The sequence below is a fragment of the Onychomys torridus genome, chromosome 11 (genome assembly GCF_903995425.1).
Source record: "Onychomys torridus chromosome 11, mOncTor1.1, whole genome shotgun sequence".
Classification (NCBI taxonomy): Eukaryota; Metazoa; Chordata; class Mammalia; order Rodentia; family Cricetidae; genus Onychomys; species Onychomys torridus.
This window is the reverse complement of record NC_050453.1, coordinates 40,037,317-40,058,399: the sequence shown is the minus strand read 5'-3', so window position 1 is coordinate 40,058,399 and position 21,083 is coordinate 40,037,317. Positions and strand designations below refer to the sequence as shown.

At 40.2% G+C, this 21,083-nt stretch overlaps 1 protein-coding gene across 1 annotated transcript in view; it reads right to left on the bottom strand.

Annotated features, from left to right (window-relative positions):
• Cacna1e (calcium voltage-gated channel subunit alpha1 E) overlaps window positions 1-21,083 on the bottom strand; it is a 472,757-nt gene that overhangs the window by 132,280 nt on the left and 319,394 nt on the right. Inside the window, 1 exon segment of the mRNA XM_036202180.1 lies at window positions 19,108-19,211. Coding sequence (XP_036058073.1) covers window positions 19,108-19,211 — 104 coding nt within the window.

Here is a 21,083-nt window from a genome sequence, read left to right as displayed (position 1 = left end):
TAACTTATGGTATCATAGTTGTTTGTAACAAAGAGCTCTCCAAGTACTGGAGGCATAAAGGCTCCATACACTAGTGTACTTTAAAACAATCCCAAATGAAATTAGCTATGTAGCTGCTGAACTAGTAATGATGAGAATGCTATGCCCTGCAATGAGGAAGAGGTTAGAAAGGAGCAGGACAACTGAGCAGGAAACATGTAGACTGTAATAAAATGTAGTGGCTCAAGAAGAAAAGGCAGAAGAGAAATGGATAAGGACTCCAAGCTGGCAAGGTAGGCATCAAGGTATAGATTGCTGAGTAGATTGGGAGATTAAGATTAAGTTATAGGACTACAGTGGTATAATGTCAACCAAATTGTTAAGGACTCTTGCTGGCCTTTGCAGATGTGACTAGATGAGATATTCCTGCTCATGACTGCTCCATAGCACCCTGATTGTTAGAACGTAGCACCTGTCTCCTGGTGTTATAAGGTACTTTCTTATTCTGAGCCACTGACCAACCACCCATTATCTTAGCCTAATCCATTCACAATTCTGCTCTTTTACATCATCATTCACCTAAGAAAAACTGTTCCTCATATGGCAAGCATTTAACAAATGTGGAATGAATGAACTAGTCCTTGAAAGGAGACAAAGCAATGGGTGTTGTGAAAACTCTCAGTCTCCTTCCTCCCTCTCCCTCCCTCTCCCTCCCTCCCTCTCCCTCTCCCTCTCCCTCTCCCTCTCCCTCTCCCTCCCTCTCTCTCTCTCTCTCTCTCTCTCTCTCTCTCTCTCTCTCTCTCTCTGTATCTCTCCATATCCTCACAGACCACCTCTGAGTGTGAAGTTGTGAACAGAATCTGTGCACTCTGACTATGCCCATTTAAGTGCCCACATGTTACTACTGCCTCTCTGCTTTGGATATCTCTCCAGAGATTTGAGATTTCCAAAAAGCAGTTCGCTCAGCCCACAATCAGGGCAGCCCTAATATGCTAACTTGAGAAGGGTCAGGAATCAATGGGAAATGTAACTACAGGTACACACACACACACACACACACACACACACACACACACACACACACCACGTCTAACTCAATGCCCCTGTTGCTGGTGCAGCAATTCTGACACACATTCTACCTGGCTCCTAAGAAAGCTCCCAACAGAATGAACTTCAGCCTCTCAACTCAGGTGCTCATCTTATTCCCCTTTCTCTGCCTCAATTCCCCCACTCCTTTGCAGCTAAAGATTCAAATAAACAAGCCAATCTAATTTGAAGTGTTTTGTTTTTGTTTTTAGGGAACCCATGTCAAAACACTATATGTAAACTAAGTAGTTTATCAAATCATTTATCACCCAATAGGAAAGACAGATGAAGAAAGGGGCTGCTAAGCCAGGGTAGAACAGGTTCATGGTCCAAACTATAAACTTAAATTCTACTTTTCAAATTTGCCAGGAGAAAAATCTCGAGCAGGGTGGAAAGACAAGAAATCCTGGAAAGAGAGCACATGATTGACTGACTTAACTCTAAAACTGACCTTCACAGCCCAGCCCAGACAGACAGACATGCTACACTCTCTGAGAATTCACTAGAGAAGAGGGCCAGAAATGAATGACTGAGTGCCTGAGTAATCCTCCTCTCTGGGGCTGCAGAACTTAACATTGAAGTACCCTCTAACTATTTTAGGCCTTATGATTTTTAAAATGTAGTTTTTCCATTCACAATTGTATGCAGAAGATAGAGAGGTACATACAGACATGGAGGAGGTAGAGATGATAGCAATAAAAGCATGACATCTTCAGTTGGGTACCCACCAATGACCCCACTGGGCTTCAGTGGATCATTTCAGTCCATTGGTCACACAGATGAGTCTGGTTAAACTAAATGGGTCACAAAATAAAACCAAAAGTCATGAACCTGAGACACGGACTGACAGGGATGAGTCAGGGTTGGTAGGAATGGGAGGGAGAGTAAAGAAGGTAGAGAGGTGGAGAGCAATCAGAAAGCATTTACACACATATGAAAACGTCAAATAATGAAAACAATAAAAGGCAAATCCACAGTTGTCAGATAATTATGTCTGGAAAGTATACTGAGCTGCTTTAATCTCCTAGGACAGCTTTGAGCTAGTAATAGAGAAGCATTTTTTTAAATCATGTAAACAATAGGGCTACCCCCAAGGAGATTTATTAATACAATTAGATGCTCAGGTCAATTGGTTGGGTATTCACATTCTCACACTGTCGCTGTCCACTGGAAAATGCACACATGGGAACAGAGAGGGAGCAGGCTTGTGATCTGAGTGAGGCATATCTCCTCCTAGAACACATGGAGGTCAGACCAGCCTATACACAGCATATTGACAGTATTCTTCTTGAGTCTTATTGGTTTTTTTCCCCTAAGAACTAATGTTGTTATCCAATTCATGTGCATTCTCTTTATAACATTTACCATAACTTGTATTGTTTGCTAGCTATCAGGATATGAAGCTCATGGTGAGAAGCCTCATCTTGTTCACTAACAAACCCAGAGTCCCCAGTATGCATGCTTAATGCATTTTTTAAATGCGTGTTTGCTGAATAAATATTTTAACAAATGTTTCTCCTCTTACTTTACTCGATGCAAAGTCCAATGACTTGTACCTTCTCCTTCCAGTTCTTGCTCACTAAGATGCTTCTGGCTATTAATAAGGTAGTCAGAATAATACCATGATGATCTGTGATGATAATACCAGATAATCTTGCTACATAATATTTGACTATTGAGTACCTTGATCTACAGAGAGAGTATGATATGAAATCCCAGAGACAAGGGGGTAGAGGAGACACTTACCTATGTGAGGTATAGAAGAGAATATGGGGATGGGGAGGGAAAATCACATCAAAATACCACTTCAATCAACTCTGTTGAGAGATGGGGTGACTCCTCTGGTCCCATCAACTTCATATTATGGGTTTTCAGCTGCTAAACATTAGTCATCTGATTGAGCCTAATACAGGTAAGAGTAGAGGCTCTTACAGTAATAGGCTTTGTGGTGCCTACTGTTCCCTTAAAAGTTCTCAAGTGCTTCCATTTCCCCAGGTTCTCTAAGGAGCATGCATATCAGTGTTCTGCATATCAGAGCTTCTTCTTCAACAGAAACGAGTCATTTCAATATTTTTGCTAAATGAGGAATATTTTGGGACGCAATGATAATTAAGTGTTGAGAATTTAGTGATGCACTTGACACCAGGGGGAAAATAAAGAACTTTTAATTCAGCTGCAACTCTTAACAGCATCTGAACTTAACAGCTAGAAATGCCAAGCACCTAGAATATAAGCAAGTTGTAAAGACTGTGATTATCAACTGGAGAAATTGAGAGGTTTTACCTCAGCCACCCCAGTGTGCATGAGGCTGCTAGTGCACAGTGTCTAGTTGGAGGGGTGTGACTATGGGCTATAAGCTCAGAATGAAGCGGGTTTCTAACACTCAGATTTCCTCTCAGTGAAGCCAATTATGAGGGAAAAAAGATGTAAGTTCAAGTAAAAAATGTTTTTCTTTCATTCTTGAATAGCCTAAGACTTCTTGCTTGAAAGCTACAGTGAAGTGAGCATATGGGATAAATTACAACAGAACAAAAAGCCAATTAAAGTCTCTACTATAGAAAAAAACACAATTACACTGAGGTCATAGTCATTGTCCCTTTCTCCATGTAACGGAGAAGAAGCATGGTACTGTTTGCAGAGGAGTCCCTTGATACTGACAAAATAGTGAGGTTCTACTGAAGTACTCTGTGCCCAACACTTCAGCTAATATTAAACTAGGCTTTCAGAGAAATTATAGCCACTGAAAACAATTCTTAAAAATCTTGAGAAAATTACTGATGGATACAGACGTCCCACAAACAGGAAGTTGGCCTCCAATTCATTCACTGGAGGGCATTTCCCCTGAGCATACCCATTTGATTGTTAATTATGCTAGCTAAGTTCTGAGGAAAGGAAAATGAACTCACTATGGTGCCTGCCTTCATAATGTTATTAAAGGAGCAAAGATCTCCACAATAACTTTGAACTAAGGTAACTGAATTCTAATAGAGGAGTATATATAGTGTAACAAGAACTTAGATGGGGAAACTTGATCTTGAAGGATGAGTCAGAGTACACCAGATAAGGCAAAGCATAGACATGGTTATTGTGTCTTGGTTATTCTAGGCACAGAAATGATTACCTGGGAACTGGGTGGCAGGGCTAAGGGAGAGAAGACTTAGAATCGAGGTTGGAGGGCATGCAAGATAAAGAACATTAATTTGGACTCTTTCACTAAAAGATCCATGGTGAGAAAATCTAAAGTGATTAAGGCGTTTGCTTCAAGTGTTTAACTGCTAAAATTAGAAGTTTTCAACTTTGTAGTTGTATTTTCCACCCACTCGATATTATTATTCATTGTAATTTTTCTTAGAAGTTACTGGCCCATGAAAAGAAAGTTCTGCCGGATAGTAGTGGCACACACCTGTAATCCTAGCACTCGGGAGGCAGAGGTAGGTGGATCTCTGTGAGTTCGAGGCCAGCCTGGTCTACAGAGCTAGTCCAGAATAGACTCCAAAGCTACAGAGAAATCCTGTCTCAAAAAACCAAAAGAAAAAAAAAAAGAAAGCAAGCAAGCAAGCAAGCAAGAAAGAAAGAAAGAAAGGAAGAAAGAAAGAAAAAGTTCCTATTTAATAATCAGTGGTCTATTTTTTGATACTGTCTTAAGTTTTCCATACTTTTGTGATAGCTATTAATATTCATTATTTATTATTGAAATTTTAAACCATCAAGTAAACGTGGGAAAACCACAAAGCTCATATAGTATAGGCAAATTGTAAACTGGTAAATTCTCTCTGAATGGAAAATAGGAAGTGTCTTTTATGTGTACTTTCCATATGGTTTAGCAGTTGCACTGTTGAGCATTTTTTTTCCAGAGAACGGAAATCTATATTTACTCAAAATCCTGTGGAGAAAAAACAGCTATGTAATACTTGCAAATGAGTGAAGATGAATAAAATTCAGATGTGCTCTAAGGAGTTAATGATTAGACAAAATGTGGTACATTCATACAATGGAGTACTATTCAAAAATAAAAAAAGCATGACCTCATATAAGGATCAATGGGGACAGACTCCAATGTTACAATCCATAGGATTGTACTTCTTAAATTGTCTTTAAAAGATTAAGAAGTTGGGGGGTGGAAGATGGTAACATGACTATAAAGAAAAGATGAGGTCTTCTGACAGAACAGCCCATATCTTAATTATATTGACAAGTCACTGTGTAAACAAGTCTCCATGTTACAGAAATAATACAGAACTATACACACATGCAAATAAGCCATGCCAAGCTGATAATGTCTCCATAAGCTTAATGGATTACAATAGTGCCATTTCCTGATTTGGGTATTATACTGTAGTCATGCAAGATATTATGGAGGGGAGCTAAAAGAAAGGGCATATGACCTTGATTTTTTTTCCCTCTAACTTCTTCTGACTTTAAAATTTTATCAAAGTAAAAAGTGAAAGAAAGCCAGCTAGATTCTCCCACTCCACCAACTTTGACAGCTACTTTTTGGTTACCATGTTCGGGTTCTCTGTGGCTCACTCTGAGACTTTGGGGTCTCCTTACTCTCTCTTGAAGTGCTGTACATCTTTGTACCCTACAAAGCAATGTTTTCTTTTGATTTGGTGATGTCCTTCGGCCAGTCTTGACACCCTTTTAAACAGTGTTTCTGCACGTCTCCATCCCTAGAGCTGATTGTTCTTCTCCACATGTCTTCTATGGATCCATGGTCGGCACCGATGGTTTTCTGTGCTGTGTTCTAATTACTTGTCTCACCTTCCCCTGTTCCAAACACACAGACACTGGCTGATCCTATGGTTTTGTTCTTCCTGAACCTGAAAACCTCCATGTCTGAGACTGAAAGCATCTGCCTTCCAGAATCAGAATTTCTCATTTTGCCATTATTACTCATGTCAGCAAGTGGGCCCAAAGTTCTCTAAGACTTTCACAGATTATTATTGCCATGCTATTCTCTAGGATCTTTCCCTGAGTGTATAGTGAATTGGGTACCACGTCCTGTTCCCCACCTGAACCTACCTGGCTATTTTCTCCTTTACACTTTAGCCATCAGGGACCGTGTTTCTCGTTTTCTGACTGCAATCACAGACTACTTAGAGTCTTGCTGCTCAACAGTAACCTTTCCTTGTGTTTTCTTCTTCCCTAATTCCTAAGTATGTAAAATTCAAAACAAATTCAAGTTTGGTCTTTTGTTTCTGCTAATGAATTATAGCACCTATTTTTATTTCCACATATTCAAAAACATCAAGTCTTTTCTTGATGGGATTTGGTTTATGACATGTTTAGAAAGGTTCCCCCCGTTCCAGAAAATGCCTTTAATTATCCATTATTTTTTGGACATTTCATGATTTAAATTTTAAAATATATGTACTAGCTTTACCTGCAGTTTATTTTGGCCTAAGTTATAAGATGAGGATCCAACTCATTTTTTTCCAAGTAATTAGTCATCAACACCATTCATTGAATGATTCATTTTCACTAATTTTAGATAATGCATATATTATAAATTCATATATAAATCTATAATATATATATATGAGTCTCTTTGAATCCCTCCATACCTAAAGTATACTACAGTTTTTATTTTTACTTTAGAATGTATTTTATCACCTAAAGAAAAAGGTCTGTTTCCCATTGTTCCTTGTATGAATTTTGACATAATTTAACAGGTAAATATCTTCATTGCGTTTGTTAATGCTACATTAAAGACTAAAATAGAACAAAGTTATCCTTGTGCCTTGAGCTATTCTTTTTCAAAAATAGGGGTTGTCTTTTGACTTACATAAATGGTAACATAGACTCTCCTGAGATGGGAAAGAGACCTGATGAGGACAAGAATCTTCGGTTCACTTTTTGTGTGTGTGTGTTCTGAACATTTAGAACACTGTATAAAGAAGATCAATACCTATTTCCTGAAGAGCTAATTTAATGAGTACATGTGTGGTTCTATTATTTAGGCAATCAGAAGCCATAATGAGCAATGAAAGTAAACAAAACTGCAACTAGCTGTTTTGGCCATGGGTGGCAGGCTGGCCAAATGGGGAGAATACTCAGAGTCCAGAATAGTCCAAGATTAAGTTCACAAAGCGTTTCCCAAATGGGATTAATATGTCTGGATAAGCAATTAGGTACAGAGAAGCAGTAGGAGAAAGTATCAAAACTAGATAAGGTCTCCATCTTTGATTAAAAAAGTACAATAAAGAGACAGAATATGGAGGTTGGTATGCATGTTTAATGGGAGAGGAAGATGAGATACTGAATCTAATTTGGAGCACCCTAAGTTAGAAATCTAAGGAATAGCTAGGTAAAGGTGTGTACTTCAGGACATAGCATGGATGAGTAAATTAAATCCACAATCATCTCATAGCAAGGCCATCTTCTAAGTGTTACTTCAATTCATGTTATTCTACAAGTAAAAATTGGTCCCTCCCCTGAAAAGAAGGTATGTAAAACTGACTCTAAGATGGAAACATTCTTGGAATAAGTTGAAATGTAGTCAACAAGTAAAGAAAATTGATTCATAACATAGTCATTTCCTAGGCTCTTGAATTCTTCACAGAGCAACAAAGACTAGAGAATACACATATCAGAGTCTGCACATGAATATGTAAATATGTGCATAAGTATGCACATATGTATGTACATGTAGACATACATATAAGGATGTCAGAGCCTTGAATCTCTATTAAATTATACTATTACCTAGGAGATACCAGGACTATCACAGAATGTAGCCAGTCAGGAGGTCCATGTGTGAAAAATCTTTCAATAGAAAATGAAGATGCTTTTACATTTGGCTGTTGTCTTCACCAAAAGATACTCAATGATGTCCTGACTTAATTGATCTAGCTTATCTTAAGAAAGTATAAATCTTAATTAAATAAGATCTTATTTACATCATCTATTGTGATGGTCCTGCTTGCTGATTTCTCTTTCTTTACCTTTCACACTTGGACCCAGCTTATCCAAACTGACCTCTCAGGGACAACTTGGGGTCTTTCCCATATACAACTTCACTTTTATCTATAACCACGTTTCTTTTGTTAATGATTCTTCACCTTGGTGGCACCCAAAGAATGTACTTGGCACTATCTCTGCTCTCCTCAAAACAAAAACATGATTCTTGTCAGGTGCATGGAATTTTAAATATAAGAAAGCTAAGGAGCCTGTCCCAAAGAAGGTATTACTACAATAGGAGCAGTACATAAATAATAGGTTATCTGTACAACCTAAGAACAGAAGTTTCTCTGGGGTAGGGGAGTTTTAAAATCCTCAACATCTAGAAGAATGGTTTATACTCATTGGCACAACAGTAAATATTCATTGAATTAATAAACTCAAAAAAGGTATTTTTCTGGTGTGCTGCAGCACATATGTGAGTCACAGCTCCATTTTGTGTAGAAACCAGCAGCAAAGACCTCCTTGGAAATGGCCTCCTAGACAGGTAATTTTCACTTTGCATGCCAAGGGACCCTAGACTGAGTGAGCATCAGAACTTACACTACTGAGTTTTTTCTAGGGCACTATTCACTGTGACCTTTACTCTGACTTATCAGATAGTGGTAAGACTTGTCTAGAAATCACTGTGAGAATGAGATAAATCAGCAGTCATGTGAGGCTTCCTAAATGAAGCTCTCTAAAGCAACAATTGGTTCAAATTTTGTGGCTGTGGTTGTCCATAATCCCCAATAGGCTGATACCTTTATCCTTTAAAAGTACTTATGTGAAGCCAGCGGTGGTGGCACACGCCTTTAATCCCAGCACTCGGGAGGCAGAGCCAGGCAGATCTCTGTGAGTTCAAGACTAGCCTGGACTACCAACTGAGTTCCAAGAAAAAGGTGCAAAGCTACACAGAGAAACCCTGTCTCCAAAAACAAAAACAAAAACAAAAAAACTTATGTCTAAAGCATCTGCCATATCTGGCATAAAAGATAATATCTTTATAGCTGGATGCTTTAAGTTCATGTGAAAAAAAAGATAAGCATACCACTAAGAAAATGGGCAAGAGGCATAAGCAATTACCTGAAAGAAAATAATTATTAACAGCCATGTATAGAAATAAGCAACCTTGTCTGGGGATATAGCTTAGGGTAGAGGGATTGCTTAGCAAGACTCTAGGTTTAATCTTGAGTACCAAACAACTCAGAAATGGTTCAAGAGACTCTGCTCTTTTGTTTTCTTTTTTACCCCCAAACTACCCAGTACACAAACAAACAAGAACAATTCAGCTTGCATGGTTGTTTACCATGCCTATAACATTGCTAACACCAATGATGATGCTTTCAACTCAAGATATCAGAGCTTTCAGTTTTCTGCTATATCACATTATCTGGGGGGCTGAAAGGAGCATGACATTCCTTAAGGAGGTCTTGCTATATCTCCATTTCCTTCAATTCAGAGAAAATTAAAAGATACTAGAATATGAAGACAGATCCAACTGAATGGAAAAAAAACATAACCAGTATGAGAAACAAAACCCAACAGGCAACAGTCACATCTATAATTCCAATGCAAAGGTGGTGGAGCATCCTAGGGAGGCACACCCGTGACCTCCCAGCTTCCATTTCTTCATGTGTAAACTGGGGCCAATAATAGTACCTGACTCACAAGGTTGCTATAAAAATTAATTGAAATAACTTACACAAAGAATTTAGCATAGTGGTGGTTATGACAAGTTCTCAATAAACATTAGCGCTTGACTTTAGTGTTAGTATTAAATTCTATACAGTAATTCTGCTACTATTAGTAATCAATTCTATAATGAACAGCTACATAGTACTACAGGAGTTATGTGGGAGAAAGTCTTTAACCTAACTGTGGGATGGGAACAGGAGTATGGACCTGGGAAAATGTCATATAGAAAGTCAAAACTAAAGCAAACTGTGAATGATGAAGACTTAGAAATAAAACCAAGGCTTACTCCAGATCACAGAAGGTAGAAAAGCAAGGACATTTCCAAGGAAACGCAAATGATGGAGTGTCTAGGTGGGACATGAGGACCCCAATCCATTTATCCTGTTACCTGTAAGTCACTATGGATGTTCAAGCCTTAGTGTGTCACTTGAAATCTCTGAGCTCATGCTAATAGGATCTATGGATGTAGTTGGCAAGTAAAACAGAATGCTCTTTCCCTAATAAAACTGATTAAGTATTTATTATCCCAAAATACTAAATATTGAGCACTAATAATCTGATTTCCTCAATAATCCTATGCATGGTAAATATTAGTATCTTAAGCCACAATTGCATAAGTGAAGATATAGGAAAGCAAAGAGATTTGATTAATATTCCACAGACAGAAAATGATGAAAGTGGAAAGAAAACCAAATGCAGGGCTTATGGAGAATTTTATTCACGTCTATAGCTATGACACAGAGTTGGAAAAGCACCCTAGTCAGGAACCAAGGAGACCTGGGTTCTAGCTGTGGCCTGACACCACATAGCTGAGTGAGTTTCTCATACTCTACTTGAGTTTCCTTGTTCATATAACATAGAGGCCAGGAACAAACTAGACAGGGATAACAGAGTTGCTTCCTCATGTGATTTTTATCATACTCTAAGGTACAATTTTGCCAACTACCTTTTAATTTAGCTTCATATGTGACCCCCATAGTCATGCAAATATGCTTCTAGCCAAAGTAGGCACTATGAAATCTATTGTAATTGCTATGATACGGTTTAACATGAAATATTTTTCTACAGGGTTGTCCTTGCTACCACTGATAGCCCCTTTTATATTCACCAAATTACACTGTACTGGATCCTAGACAATAACATTTTTTTCTGTCCAAAACATGGGAGCTATGTGGAGGATGTGTCTAAGGGCATAGGTGTTCAGACATAGCAGAACTTATTTCAAATTCTGAACCTGCTGCTTAATAGCTCTGTTTATGTAGGCAAGCTACCAACCTTTTCTACCACTGTTTCCCTATTTATAAAAGAAGAAAGCAATACCTCATATGCTCTTTATGAGGATTAAATAAAACAATGCATGTCGTGGTATTGGCACAACATTTAGTGCATGGCACAGACTCAGTAAATCAGGGATTTAAAAATAACAGCCTGAAACAACCCCTACTCTGCTGCTGTGAGCTAGTCAAAAGGCAGAAAATGTGTTCTCTCAGCCGGATAGAACCAAAACCTATGCCATTTCCCTCAAAACCTAACTCTTGCTTCTCTGTTCTCTCCCAGCCACCTGGTAGCTCAATTCAGAAATTCAGAAGTGGCTAAAAGTTTGTCCTACGACACTCAGACACTGCACCAGTGGCTCTCAACTCCCTAAACACTGTGACCCTATAATACAGTTCCTCAGGTTGTGGTGACCCCCAACTATAAAATTATTTCCATTGCCACTTCACAACTGTAATTTTGCTACTGTTATGAATCATAATTAAATATCTGTGTTTTCCCATGGTCTTAGGTGACCCTTGTGAAAGAGTCATGCGACTCCCAAAGAGACTGGGGGACCCACAGGTTGAGAACCATTGCACTACAGAGTCACAAGTCCTGTAGTTCCCACCTCATCACTTGCTGGATCTGCCCTGCCTTTTCCATCCTCACTGTATTAAACTCACTGAGACCCTGCTTCCCTCCAGAACTGCTACTCCCAGCTTGCCTTCCTACTCTGGCATGCTTCTCTATAAATCTTAACCCACTGAAAGGTCTTCTTTCTCAGTTCTAGCTAATCATTAGCTATCTCAAAAATGTGCACAGGAGTTACCCTCTTCCACCAGTCTTATTTGATCATGGCCCCCCTCTAATTTAATTGCTTTTTAATCACATTTATTTATTAGTAGGGAAGTCACATGTAATACAGCATCCCTGTGGAGGTCAGAGGACAATCTGGGAGTGTACTTTCCTTCTACCAAGTGGGTTCTAGGGAATCAAACTCTGGTTGTTGGACTTGGTGGTAGGCACCTTTACTTACTGAGCCAGATTGCTACCCCCTCATTTTAATGCTTGCACTACTTCTGTCTTGATTTCATATTCTTGAAGGATAATGGCTCTCCAAACTTGTTATGATGTCCCCAACACCTGGCAGTGAGTAACATTTACAGCATGCACTCGGAAATGGTCGTCTGAGAAAATGACTGATGTCTACTGGTTGACTTCAGTGTTAGTAGCCCAAGAACATTGTTGTGTAATTAAACACACAGTTATTTTAGCCATGTCTACTTGTCTTAGGAAGATCAGGCACATGGCAATTAATATCCAGAAGCACTACTCAGAATCATATCTGGACTGCTAAGCTTAGTATGGATAATTTATATTATGAGACCACCAACCATTTCTGTCTCAAGTCAGGCCCAGAAAACGCTCAGTTCCCACCTCCTAATGTACAAGGACATATGAGTCAGCAGATCCAAGGTTACGCTGAAGACACATTGGTTAGTCTGTTCCTATGACCAAGACTAAGACATAGATCTTACCTTTGTGTCCTCAACAATGCCTTGCAAAAACTACAGAATCTACATATATGAATCTTAAATAATAGCTTTCACAAGAATTTGAATCCCAGACTACTTGAACTTAGACCCCTTTATATGCCTTTTAATTTTCTTTTGTTTTGTTGTCAGAGAAGGTTTCACGAGAAATGAGTCTTGACAATGGAGCTGCTCCACTCATTGAAGGGATGCAACCAGAAGAAGCCTTTCTCTAATATTAGCAGGTCACCTCTTTCCATCAGTCATTAGAGCAAAAAGGTCTTTCCAGTGGGTCTTGGCATCTTCTCCTTCATATGTACAAGGTCACATTGTCACATCGCATACATGAAGACCAGTGTATGAAAATAAGCATGGGATCAATGCATGTATAGACTAACATTTGAACCTAAAATTGGTACTGTGGGCAGAACAACATTCTGGGCAGCCTTTCTGAAGGCCACCTGGGATAATAAGGTAAGTACCTAAGCAGAGTTTGAATGACTATGATCTCTGGCCCTGCTTCTGCCAGAACCTTGTTGTAGACCAGATCCTTTAGCTCTTCATTCCATCTTTAAAAATGTTGTGTGCCTACACCAAGTTGTCTCAAGAAATGAATAAGATCTTTGAAGCAAGTTGCTCTGAAAACTATAAGACACTTTATATCATACATGAGGCTTCTCATCACTCCTGATGCATCTGTAAGTAGTCCTTATTCTGACTTCTTTACTCACATTGGAAATAGTATAATCCTCCCTCCCACCCCCCACCTCACCCACACACACATGTTTATCTCCCTCTCTCAGAAGCCCTGGATGCAGTAGGTGGAGATGCTGGAATAGCTCAGGGTCATTTTCTGTTTGTATGAGCCTTCTGCCCTGTAGCCCCTGACAGCACTTCAGGATGTGCTTATGCAGCCCTGGTTTGTTGCCATGGAGACAGGAAGCTCTGCTTCTCTTCAAGCCTAAGCTAATGGTTTTCATCAAATCCTATTTCCTTGGAGACATGTAAAAACGCTACAATGCTTCTATCCATCTCTCCTTTATAAATATGAATTCAACAAACACACCTCACAGTTTTTCATCACTGTCTCGACCTCTGGGGATGGGACCTTCTGTCATTTGCATACTTGATGCCAGAAGACCCTTGCTCAGGGCGGGGAGGTTTGTGCATCCTCCTTCCATTACTGGAGTTCCCCACTCCTAGAGTCACATTGGCATAAAACAGTCAATATGCTCACAGGTCACTGAAGCCCATTCCCTGGAGACAAACTGTGCAAAGCTACATACCAGGTACTTCAACGTGTGAACCCCAACTAAGGAGACATTTCATGCTTTCCAGAAGCATAGACTCACAGATCCAGCAGCAGAGAAAGCCCATGACCCCTCCTATACACAGGACCCAGTGGTGCCAAGTCCTCTGTAGACACCCATGAAAATCCTCCCAATGCTGAGCCACTGAAGGCATCACCAGATCACAGAAGAGAAACCAGGACAGAAGGAAGTATTTCAGCCCAGCTCGCAAGGTTCCTATTGTTAACATTTCTTTAAATGTCAGGATGTATTCACACCAGCTCTTCCCAGCTGCCAGCACCACTTCCTAGGTCTCAGGTAGTAAAGAGGCATCTGCTTGACATCTTCTGATCCAAAAAGGAGGGAGTTGATGGCCACAGAATTGGCTCAAATCAAATAGTCCCAGACTGATGAGAGCTTCTCCCCAGTGTCTTCTCTGTGGCCATTTTACAGGTTTCTGCCACATTTCTTAGTGTGGCACAGTGGGACTGGCATAATTGCGTTCTTGATCTGTTCCCTCCCAGGTCAGTCCTTCCCTGCTGGTGCTAGATAAGTGTCCTCAGACCCTCTGTCCATCCTCCACCTGTTTTATGATAATTTTGCTTCAAATTTTAAGGTATTTTTATTTTCCTCAGAGTTGTGCACATAGAACTCTAAAAGCTCAACAATTTTAAAAGATTGTAATGAAAAAAATAGCAGCCCTCTGTCTCCCTTTCCCAACCCCAGAATCTCACTCTCCAGAGGCAGCCACTTTCAACTCTTCTGTGTCTTCTGGCATTCATTTCAAATTTTCTAAATATTATACTTAAAACACTGTTATTTCTTTATCTTTCAGTTCTAGAAACTGCTTAATGATTTGCTTACTGTGGAACCTGAGACTCTGGTCTTTGATACCCGAATCCCTTCCCCATAGTCAGCCTCCCCCAAGGTAATAAAGGCAGTCGCAACACTGTGAGAGGCTAGCTCAGACTTCAGCATCAACAAAGGAAACCAGGTTGGCAGCTGAGCTACACAGAGGACTTGCTGTGCTTCCGTTTCTTTGGGAGTAGTACTTCTGTATATTGTGAGTTAAATGCTTCAGTTGGGGTGGTGGGGGAGGGGAAGAAAGGAGACAGAGCTGAATAAAGAGAGAAGGAATACACTACTGTATGTGTGTGTGTGTGTGTGTGTGTGTGTGTGTGTGTGTGTGTGTGTGTGTATGTGTCATTTTTAGGACCCTCTGGCACCTTATTTAAGTCTGATCCCGATACCCTCTCAGTCACTGAGTATTGTCACCCTAATTTTATTTCACTACAATACTGGGGCTCAATCCCTTTGTCTTTGTCCTCTGCTATATCCCCTGTGTTTGTGAGTATCATGTTCGCTTGCTTTCTTTCGCTCCTCTCTCCTCCCTCCCTCTCTCTCTCTCTCTCTCTCTCTCTCTCTCTCTCTCTCTCTCTCTCTTTCTCTCTCTCTCAGGTTTATTCTGTTTCATTACCTTATTTTATTATACGTCTGTAACTGTTTGCTGCCATGCATGTCTGTGCACTGAGTGTGTGCAGACCCTGCAGATGTCAGATCCCTTGAGAGTGGAGTTTACATACAATCATGAGCTGCCATGTGGGCCCTCTCACTTAAGCTTTGAGCCATCCCCCAGCTCCATGCCTTCTTTTCTTTTCTTACATTCTTCTTTATTCTTAGTGACTCATTTTCTTTAGTAGCTGCTTCCTCAAAGGCTGCTATTCTGTTCACACAGGTAACTGGCACTCTGGCTAGGCAAAACATTCAATCTTCAAAGTTGTTTTCCTGTTAGGAAGTTTTAAGAACTTCTGTATTGCCTTCTAACTTTCAGTGTTACCACTGAGAAGCTCAGTGGCATTTTTTTTTTTATTATTGTTTTTTGAGACAGGGTTTCTCTGTGTAGCTTTGGAGCCTTTCCTGGAACTCACTCTGTAGCCCAGGCTGTCCTTGAACTCACAGAGATCCACCTGCTTCTACCTCCCGAGTGCTGGGATTAAAGGCATGCACCATCGCCGCTGCCACCACCACCACCACCCAGCTGGCACTGTGATTCTTTATAGCCAAACATTAACCCTATTCCCCATTGGCAGAAGCTTTCAGGATGTTCTTTTTTCTGATGGTTTGAAATTCATGGTAATTCACCTTGGTGTGACTTCCTCTAACTGGATGTCCTAAGGTCTCAGTAGACATTTTCATGGTTAGTCTATGTATCCACATTCTAGTACTTGGCCACACAAGCTATTACAACATAACTTTTCGTTTGAATGTATTTTTGCAAACTGTGTTTTATACATATACAAATGTGATAGCATATCGCATTGTCTCCTTGTTTTCCCTGAACCATTCTTAAGATACTCTATACTCCATGTGCACATGGTATCTGTTGCTCTTAATTGCTACATCACATGCCATGGTATGCATCCTACAGTTTACATATTTAATCTCCCAGCTTGGGATACCCAGGATGCTTCCCATGCCCACTGCCAAGAAACCACGCTGGAAAGAACGACTTTGCACATGTCTCAATAGTTCTTTTAATCTGGCAATGGTGAGTCTTTTGGTTCTGGGAACATCTGTCATATTTTTCTATGTTAATTCTTCCTTCCCATTTCATTGTTCTCTTTATGGAACCCTCTTATGAAAATGTTGGATCACTTATAAATATTTTGAAACAAGGCCTTACTATGTTGCCCAGACTGACCTTGGAAATGTGATTCTGCTGCTTCAGTCTCTCAAGTACTGGGATTACAAGTGTGTGTGCCACCACACCTTGCTCTTTGAGTCAGTCAGTGTGTCTGTCTCTTGTCTCCATCTCTGTCTCTCTATCTGTGCTTGTCTCTTTCTATCTTGTCTCTCTCTGTGTCTCTGCCTCTGGCTCTCCCTCCACCCCACTTCTTAAGTGGTATCCTCAATTTTACACTCCAAGTTTACTCTCTTTTTCTTTTGTTTGATTACCTTTTTACATTAACTAAGCTTTGCACACTTCTCTACCAATTACATTTTACATATAATTCCAACAGTTCATCTTAATCTCAACATCTTTCTGTAATGCGCTGTTACTTTGTATATGAAATTTTTTCTCTGTCTCTGCTGGCATCACATATGGTTTTTAAAAATTATCTGTTACTGCCTGCACTGCTCATATTCACTCAAGTTCCTGTGGTCTGTTTATTATGTCACTTAGGGCATTTTGTGTTCACATTACAAGCAAGGCAGTGGAAATTCCTCACCCATAGCTGGGGCTTGGGGAGTGTTGAATGCAGTGGGTTGAGCTGCAACCCCTTAAAAAGACCATTCATATTCTAATTCCTGGAGCTCCTGAATGTTACCTTATTTGGGAAAAGAGTCTCTGCAGATGCAGTAAAGTTAAGTATATTCAGAAGAAAAGATCAACCTAGATTATCCAATGATGCTAAATCAAATCGCAAATACCCTTATAAGAGCACACCTGAGGGAGATGACAGGTGAGGGAAAGCAAGAGGCTATGTGAGCCCTGAGGCAGAGACTGGAGGGATGACATGGTGACCATCCAAGGGATGTCTGGATCTACCAAAGCTGGAAGAAAGAAGACACAATTCTCCCAGGCCATTGGAGGGAGTGTAGACCTGCCAGATCTGGAGCTCGTAACTCAAAAACTACCAGAGAATAAAATTCCTTTTGGTTTACACTGCCTGCATTGTGGTAGTTTATTGTGATAGCCAAAGGGAATGGACATAATGAGCTTTATGAGGGGAGATGGGATGGGAACCTGTTTCTCTAACCTCACCAGACTGTGATAGATGTTTTCTCTTAAGAGAGAATCCCCACAGAACAATCCTCTTAACTATTGCCAGATTGCAGTTTTTCTGAGAAAACAGAAGTGGGCTGGGGAACTGACATTCAGCTTATGGACTGTCACTTAGGCCTCTTGTTTCCATGACAACATCAAGCCCACCCTCAGATGCATTAGGTGTCCCTGTTCCAACCCTTGCTGATTTAAACCTCAACAGAGGCTAGGTCTCCTAATTTGTTTATGGGTGTGGCTAAATGGGCCAGATACTTGCCAGTAGTGTCTGGAGAGTGAGATTGATTTTTTAATCAATCTTCTGTTTTTAACATTATGCATATTCCAATTCTTAGGAATATGTGTTGTCTCTAATTCCCAAGCCTTTCTTCTGCTCACGAGGGAAATCAGTCTGCCTATTTATCGTCATTCTCCATTAGAGACACTTAAGCTTTTACAACTACTGTGGCGTTAACCATTTGTAGTATTAAAACGTCTGTTCATATTCCCATCTGCTGTCATTTCTCCCACTTCCTTGTTCTTGTGTCCTTTTAATGTGTCTTTCTTCTATTCATAGAGTTTCAAAAAGATCCCCAACTTGTTTCAGTCTGCCACATGTATACACAAAGATCACTTTACTTGCTATCATTTGAAGAGCTTACACCAACTGCCAAAATTATCATCGTCATCATCATTACCCCATCCCAACTTGGCTTAGTGAAATGTAGGGTTTTCTAAAATATTTACCTGAGCTGAGCCATCTTAAAATGTCATAGTTTAGCTTCTTTATGCTCCATGCCATGTCATTTCTTTATCGTCTCTAGAGTGTTTATCTCCATATACTCTGTTTTCCTATATTATGCTGATACCTAACTTATCCTGCAATTCCCAGTCCTGTTTGAAACCAACTCTAATGACTTCAGCCTATAAGATTTGTTCCTTCTGCCAAACAAATTATTGTATTTCATATTGGTCAGTAAAAACAAGATGTGTACTCCCTTTTTCAAATGACAAAAATATCTTCTCTGCAAAGCATGTTAGACACTGAGTAACACAAATCAGCATAGAAGAATTCACATCACAAACAAGAGACGTGATGTCCAATACACTGTGAAGCAAGCATTTTCTGAGGATAAAATCTGTATCTCCTTTAACTTTATGTCCCTAACAACCAGCACAGTGTTTGACATAGAGTTATTGAATGGAGATATATATATATGAACTCACAAGACTCTATGTTCAGAACTGTATATGACAAAGATTTTTTTATTCTTTTGCCAGAGTTGAGGACCGAACCCAGGGCCTTGAGCTTGCTAGGCGAGCGCTCTACCACTGAGCTAAATCCCCAACCCCGACACAGATTTTTAATGCCTAAAAATAATCAAGGTGGTTAGAACAATCACCTTTTACTGGACTGAAGCAGCTAGCACAGCACTGGCACAAAGGGGCTGTCCAGTAAGTGTCTTCTAAGTGGTAGTCAAATGAGTAGATCTGTTACGAACTGGAAGGAAGGCATTAGCTCTGAGCTAGCAGCTCACAAGGAAGAGTAAAACATCTGGCTTACCCTGAAAGCACTCCCAGGACAAGGTTGAGAACAAAGAAGGATCCGATGATGATGAGGGGGATGAAGTACAGCCAATTCCAGGTGGCTCCTAAGGCATCATTGGTCTGAAAGAAAGAAAAATGGGTTCTTAATATTTAAAGCTGTCTCCCAGAAGCAAAGCCTGCATTCTGGAAGCTTCATACAGAGAGGGGTGTAACAATCACAGTGCGATTACAGTTAAACATTTATCTCATTCCCATCCCCATTCCACGTTATTGTATGACAACTCACACTCTGCCATGTGCCTAGTGACGGTCACAGCAGCATCTCTATAATATCCTTAGTGGGAAAACTCTAACACCCTTACTTAGAAGATATGAAAACCGAATGGAAAAAAGCCAAAATGTATTTCCAATGTTATAAAAAGGTGAATTGGCTTTATGATCTTGGTGACATGTATTCTCAACCTTTGCACTCTTAAGCTAGATAGATTAACAAAAAAACAAGGGCAGGCTGTGCCTGTCACCCTATCCCATGGGTGTTAGTAGGGCTAACTTAGAAAAGCCCTTAGTATGAGTACTTAGAAGGAATTAGGTTCACACCATGTTGCCCAGCTCCTGGGGTGACTTTCCTTCTTCCATAATGATCCTGTACAAAGTAAAGCCCTGGGCAGAGCAAGGACTATATCTAGATTTGAAGAGTGATCATATGAGATTTTCCAGTCTCTCCTGATCTCTCTCTTCACTCTTCCTTCTCCTCTAACTCATGCTCATACAGAAAAGGGGGGGGGGTGGAGCACAGAAATCTGTATTATAGATTCTTATGCTCCAAGTTGGATGGAAAGGTATTGAGGTGCCCAGACTGAGGAAAAATGAATTGTCGTATTTTTTCTCCTTTTTTTTAATTAAGAGATTTTCTATTCATTTTACCTATCAACCACAGATTCCCCTCCCTGTCCTCCCTCCTCCCACCCCCAGCACCTCCCCCTACCCACTTCCCATTCACACCTCCTGCAAGACAAGGTCTCCTATGAGGAATCAGTTGTTTAGCTTTAACTGTTTAGGGGGCCCCCAGGCAGTGGGACCAGGACCTGTCCCTAGTGCATGAGCTGGCTTTTTGGAACCTAGTGCCTATGGTGAGACACTTTGCACAGCTTTGGTGCAGGGAGGAGGGAGGGACCTGCCTCAACTAATGTACCAGGCTCTGCTGACTCCCTGTGGGAGACCTTGTCTTGGAATTGTTGTATCTTAAGAGACCCTTGAAATCAAACTCAGAGAATACTGAGGTGCTCTCTCTGACATCCTTGTCTCTTGACAAAGGCTCCTCTTGTTCTCTGAGTTCTCCCTGCCCAGGTCTTTTAAAAGGGATTTTCTGGATTTGCATTACACATGTGCAGACTTTTGAACTCTCCCCCTAACCCAACTCTTCATGCATCACTTTCAATATCAAATTGATACTCACAATAGATATTTTATCCGCATTTCATTGGGGAAATCAGGACCATCAAGATCAAATGCCTTACCTATAACTAACATGCTTAATAAAATTAAAACCAGAGTTCAGAATGTCTATGGCAACTGTTGACCCATCCTTTTTACACACCTTTTTCCTTCTCACTACTAGACCTGGAAAATATATTTTAAAGTGATTGTTCTCATGCATCTTGTGGACATCTACAATCCAATCTTTTTTTTTTCTCCCCAATTATCTCATTTTCTTTTTCAATTCAGTATCAAGTCACATAAATATATCTGTTGATTGATCATGGCTGCTGACACTGGACAGTCAGATCTTCCATTAAAAACAACCCCTAAGCCAAGACCTTTTGGCAAGTCTGTACCTTTTGTTTTGGCCCTGCACTGAATTCAGATGAGATGAGTATAACTCAAGTTGACTCCAAATTCAACACACAGAAACTGTAAAACATTTTTTAACAACTGAAGGGAACGAAGTCCTGCCAGCTTCAGTGTCTGAGGTTTAGGTCTTCGGCTTCACCA